The 6000-nt window shown below is 38.3% G+C and overlaps 1 protein-coding gene across 1 annotated transcript; it reads left to right on the top strand.

Annotated features, from left to right (window-relative positions):
* Positions 1-2730: 2730 nt before the first annotated feature.
* On the top strand, positions 2731-3370 carry LOC103511132 (torso-like protein; the record flags this gene model as incomplete). The annotated part of the gene is made up of 1 exon (XM_026824990.1): positions 2731-3370. A coding segment is annotated over one exon (420 nt), but the record flags the coding sequence as incomplete, so codon positions are not given.
* Between the last annotated feature and the right edge of the window lie 2630 nt (positions 3371-6000).

Raw genomic sequence — 6000 nt, 5'->3', positions numbered from 1 at the left:
ATTATGTACATGTACATATTGTCACATGAAGAACAAGGAACCGTTACAAGCTCTGGCCTGTGCTTATTTATGTTCGATTTAATTTATCACTCGTTGTTCTATATTGGTTAGTATTGTTTCTATATTGGTTATAAAGTGTTTCTATGTTGGTAAGTAATATTTAGTTACGGTATTTGTTTATACACATTAGCAATGAATAATTACTGCAAATGACATAATACATGTCACTGGTACGATTGATCTAGTGCAAAGCAAATGCAAATGATTGAATATATCAACAGAACCGTTTTAGAAGGATTCTGTCTGTTTCTGGTGAACTTTTATTCTTGTACCGATTGATCTAGTGCAAAGCAAATGCAAATGATTGAATATATCAACAGAACCGTTTTAGAAGGATTCTGTCTGTTTCTGGTGAACTTTTTTTCTTGGTGCAAAGCAAATGCAAATGATTGAATATATCAACAGAACCGTTTTAGAAGGATTCTGTCTGTTTCTGGTGAACTTTTATTCTTGTACTTGGCGACTTGGCTTGACATTGAGCTTTTGCATTCTTGTAGTAATGTGACCGGTATAATTATTAATGCGACTGTTATAAGTGGTTAGTAGTTATGCGACTGTTATAATTATGTAGATTGGTTTTCACTGTTAAATGTGAATAGGTTAATGAGCTGGCTTTCTACACTAGCGATGGGTATGATCCACTATGATCACTGTGTTCATACGTTCATAGTTCTCAAAATGAGTACCTATAGGTCTACTAGGTTTGTAGGTTGGTGCTTGATTTACTTATTGGCGATCCAAGCCAGCTGTATGGATATTTTAGGTAGGTACAGGTACTCTCTTGGGTCTATGAGTAATCAATCCCCATGTACTTCAGTACCAGTGGTGTCATTACCAGTGCATGAGTATAAATAATAAATATACAATAAGTAGTAGAAAAAGACGCATTTACGAGTAGTAATGTTGTGATACAAACAAAAGCCTTAAAGTAGTTACTCAGTGATTCTCACGAAGCTGAGTGCACCTCGAGCACCAAGGCGAGAGCCAGAAAAACTTCAGAAGTAGTTACTCAGTGATTCTCACGAAGCTGAGTGCACCTCGAGCACCAAGGCGAGAGCCAGAAAAACTTCAGACCTCACCGGGAATCGAACACGGGACCTCCAGCATGTCCTTTCAACCTTGTACAATGTTGCTGTGTTCTTGTTACACTTTTCAAGGACCTTAATTTAAATAAAGAATATTACATTTTTCATTACGCTCAATTTTATCGGGACAGGAAATAAAAGACAATTTAGTATAGGTATTCAATTGAAACATGAATTTCTCAAAGATTTATTTATTTGTTTGTTTTAAAAATTAGTCCATGTTACATTCTTCAATTTTATTGTACAGGTCACAGATTGTCATTTCATTCTGAAAGTATTCTCGCCAAATTGTACTACTGGAAAATGGTACGACTTTTCCGAAATTTTCTTTCGCCAAACGATGTAAACCGCCGTTTTGCATATTGCCTCATGGTCAGTTAGCTAATTTTCGCACTCCTTATGGCCAATCATTTGAATTTTGTGTAATCAGTTTTTTAGGTATACCCTCAATGCTGCTCTATGACTTTGAAACATCACCCAAGTAAGCGCAACTGATCTATTCCATCAAGTATAACTATCTAACTAATAGGTACACCTCTAAACTAAGCTCCGGGTAGGTAGGTCTAGGTACAGATAGGCACAGCTCTAAACCCGATTCTAAGATTTCCAAGTGAGATCATCAAAGTAACGCATGAATAAGCTCACAGTTTTTCTTTGTCCAAAGTAATACCTGATTCATTCAGAGCTGAGTTGGTAATAATTTTACTGTCGTTGTTGTGCCTGTTGTTGTTGTTGTTGTTGTTGTTGTTGTTATTGTTGTTGATCAAGTGATGAGCTCATCCCCTGACATTTTCCTATGCACGACTAACATTACACGAAACAAGATCATGAATATGGAATGGATGCTTGGAATCTCTGCTGAAGTCATCACTGGTTATGATTTCATGAACGTGATCCAGATTATTAGCTTGGATTAAAAGAGGTTCACGATGTTTCACAACTAGGTATGTATTTGGATCACACAGTCGACGTAGGGGTTCTTCTTCCTGTGTTCAGACGGGGTCGGCCTCTTTCTTCAGCCTCTCAATCAGCCCTAGCTAGGGTGATTGCTTTGGGTTGACGTTTTTCTAGCTTTGGTTGACGTAGGTAGGTACTTACCTAATAGGATTTTTCGATAGAGGATAGAGAGGGGACCACGGAAGTGTTATCGTCCCGAAATTGAAGAAAGAAGGAGGACGAAAAGAGTTCCATGTTCCAACCAGACGATTTGCCTAGTTTAGAATACCCAAGGATGTGGCGAGAATTGTGTTGCATATTATTTAGACATCTTATTTTCTTTAAGTGATTTTGGGTCCATTCTTTATCGTAGGTATAGGTAACTACTTACCTATTATAAGGTATTTTCCAGATTTCTACGTAGGTATTGTGATGTTGTTATAAATGTTTTTGTTAAACAAAGCTAGTCAGAAAGTCACAATGTTTTCTGTTCATATCATGAAAACGTCTTTAGTTTGTTTTTATAAGCACATCTATTGAGTTAGGCAAGTTATCTTTACTCTAACGTTACCACGTTACATAATCCATGCTATTTTTAAAGGGACTTTTCAGTCTCATTCTGGCAGGATAAAGAAGGTATATTCTATTCTATTCCCTTCTCCTCCCCCAGGTGTTTGTATACTCGCCGTCCATCTACAAGAAGATCAAGGAGCGGCTGAAACAGAAGGGCGTCTCAGAAATTTCCAGCACAGAACTCACCTCCTACTTCTCTCCCTGGTATGCCGAACATCTAGGCACCATCCAAAGCGCCAGCGGCAACGAAACGCTCAAAACCTGGTGCGACCAACACCTCAAGGTCAACTTCTACTTCTTCAACTTCCTCAGCCTTCTCAAACTTCACGGGAACATCGAGTTGTTGAAACAGCTCAACGGTTTGCTCCAAGAAGAAGCGTTGCTGAAGTTGAACTTGAAAACGCTCGCACCGGTGTTCACCAACGAGAGCAAACGCGACTGGTTCTACGAGGTGATAGACAATCAAATCAAACTGTGGGAGGTCAACATGAGGTAGCATGAGGGGAGGGGGACTGAACATTTGTTCAGGAATCGGGGTGGGTCACTAATCCATCAGATCCAAGATGAAGCATTCCTTTTGAGGGTGGGAGAGGGAGAGAGAGAAAGGTATTGAGAGCATTCCTACTCCCCCGCAATGGTCTCGCCTGCAAGTAATAAATAAGGAGATTCACCATATTATTGGTAATGTTGCTTCTCAACAGCTGATTTAAACCCCCAAAATCCACTTTTAAAAGTTTCAAGTATTTATTATTTAATAATTACAAACTTAAAAATAACCCAATAAAGAAACACACTTTTGTATGGAATTATGGATAGATCTATTTCCAACCACTTCAGTAACTTCAGTTGCTTCAGCAAGCGGCATGTTCCTAATCTACCTTGGACGTCAGCTCTCGTAAATAGCACGATTCATTATTTCCATCACGATTTTCAGCGAACAAAAGATGATCCTTGGTATCAAATTTGAAGACTTTTGACCTCAGCGTGAATGTTGCGAATGTCAGAATGAATGTTGTAAGTGTTTTGCTTACGACTAAACGCCTTTCTTGACTTATATACATTTTAAATATACCAGCAAGTTACGTTCAAGAGGGAGACCAAAACTGAGGTGAAGATATAAGGTAGAAGAAGAGGGGATGGAGAAGAGGGGATACGTTAGATGGGAGGGTAAGTAATAAGTATGAAGGAGTAGAAAGAAGTTTACGCCAACCCCAAATAAAAATGGGAAAAGGTGCAGTGTAAGGAGATACATATATTAGTGCCTCATAGCTCATTGAAGGGAAGTTGAGCAATATCGGACATTTCTCCATTTGTCTAACAACGTTATCTTATTGTTATTTTGTTATGTGTTCCAGGGTCCCGAAACGTGAACATCGTCTGACGAAGATTTTGGAGTAGGAGTAGGTGTTCCTCGGATTTGAAAATGAGCCACCTCTTGGTCTTCATGTAGGTAAGTATTGCAGCTAAAGGTATGTCCACACATAGTCGATGGCTGTCGATCGATGTGAATTTTTAATGGATCAATGTGGATTGATGTTGATCGACGGCCCGTCAACTATGTGGGGACATACGTCAACTAAGTATTTGTGACAGACAAACAGACCTAATCTTATAATCCGAAAAATTTAAGGCCAACTAATAGGTATCCGAAAATTTGATAGAAAACTACGAAAGATGTTGAAAAAAAGAGAATAGACTTCCCCTCAAATGATCCACCGAATTCAGAAAATCCATCATTCCAGATTCCAGGGTACCGAGCTCGATTACCGAAAATATTATTTTCACCCTAGCGAAGCATGGGGCAAGCAGAAATGTAATATTGAAAGAACATTACAGATTCATATTTCGTATATGAGAAACACACTCAAACACTGAGAAAAGCAGTCGCAACGTAAACAAGTTAGGTTCTTAATGGGAATACAATAAATTACAAAATCTCTGAGCTCCAATAAAAACGTTGTACAAAGAAACCAGAATATCAAAATCTGACAGACGAGTAACAGAGTAGCTTTAACAACTTCGTTAACTTGGGAACTGAGAAACAAGAATCGGGCCTAACAACTTACTAACAATGAGATATTCACGAAATCCTATGGGCGGTATATTGTTGCAGCAAGTAACATAAAGAAATAAGTATCTGGATTCCTTAAAAAAAAAAAAATAATAATTTTATGCTGCATTGTTTGAGATGGTTGATAAGGTCTTCAGAATATCTGATGGAGCTTGTCCGTCTTAATTTCGTCCGTAGAATAAACAATGGGTATAATAACCCAAATAAGAAATAGACCTATACAACTGAGGTAGTTAAGTTAAGGATGTTGGTAGTTAAGTGGGGTTCTTAGTTGTGTTCTTCCGATAGAATCACGATATTGTCAGCTAAAATACAGTAGTAGCTGAAATACGTACACAGTCTTAACTATAGCATGAGTCCAGGATTCGTGGAAATAGACATATATCAAGGTAGCCTACATCCTATATGATTCAGTCGTCCAAAAGACCTAGTAAAAAGTAGTATAAGTGAAGTGAACAAAATATGTGTAAGAAGCAGGATTCTCTTTCCCTAACCACTCTGGAGTCCTCATTTTTTACCCATCGCGTAGAAAAGAATACCCAAATAAATAATAGACCTATACAACTGAGGTAGTTATAAGGATGTTGGTAGTTAAGTGGGGTTCTTAGTTGTGTTCTTCCGATAGTATCACGATATTGTCAGCTAAAATACAGTAGTAGCTGAAGCTGAAATACGTACATAGTGTTAACTATAGCATGAGTCCAGGATACGTGGAAATAGAATTATATCAAGGTAGCCTACATCCTAGTCATCCTACATGATTCAGTCTTCCAAAAGACCTAGTAAAAAGTAGTATAAGTGAAGTGAACAAAATATGTGTAAGAATAAGAAGCAGGATTCTCTTTCACTAACCACTCTGGAGTCCTCATTTTTTACCCATCGCGTAGAAAAGAAACTACCATACCTAGAACCATTTGGCAACACTTTCTGCACTTGGAGTAAAAAGCCACTAGTAGAGAGTGCCGACTTACGGATACAGAGTCATTCTTAGAACAAGCCACTGGTCTTCATTCGGCATAGTAAGAAGTTTGAACACTTAAAGAAATCATCCTAATTCACCAAATGCACGTAAACTCAAGAACACCGCAGGCCCATGACCCAAGAATTAAGTCTAATGTCAGTTCAAGTTACTCGTCATTACGTTTAGTCACTCTATCAACTGCACGTTGCAGGTGTTTCAACCTATCAAGGTCTTTCACTTGAAGACAATTCCAGTTCAGTAACAATATTAGGCCAGCCACTCACTTACTCACTATCAGGTACACCTGATCAGGT

The sequence above is a fragment of the Diaphorina citri genome, unplaced genomic scaffold, assembly GCF_000475195.1.
Source record: "Diaphorina citri unplaced genomic scaffold, Diaci psyllid genome assembly version 1.1 scaffold678, whole genome shotgun sequence".
NCBI classification, from domain to species: domain Eukaryota; kingdom Metazoa; phylum Arthropoda; class Insecta; order Hemiptera; family Psyllidae; genus Diaphorina; species Diaphorina citri.
Note: the sequence above shows the minus strand (reverse complement) of the source record. Positions and strands in the feature narration are given on the sequence as shown.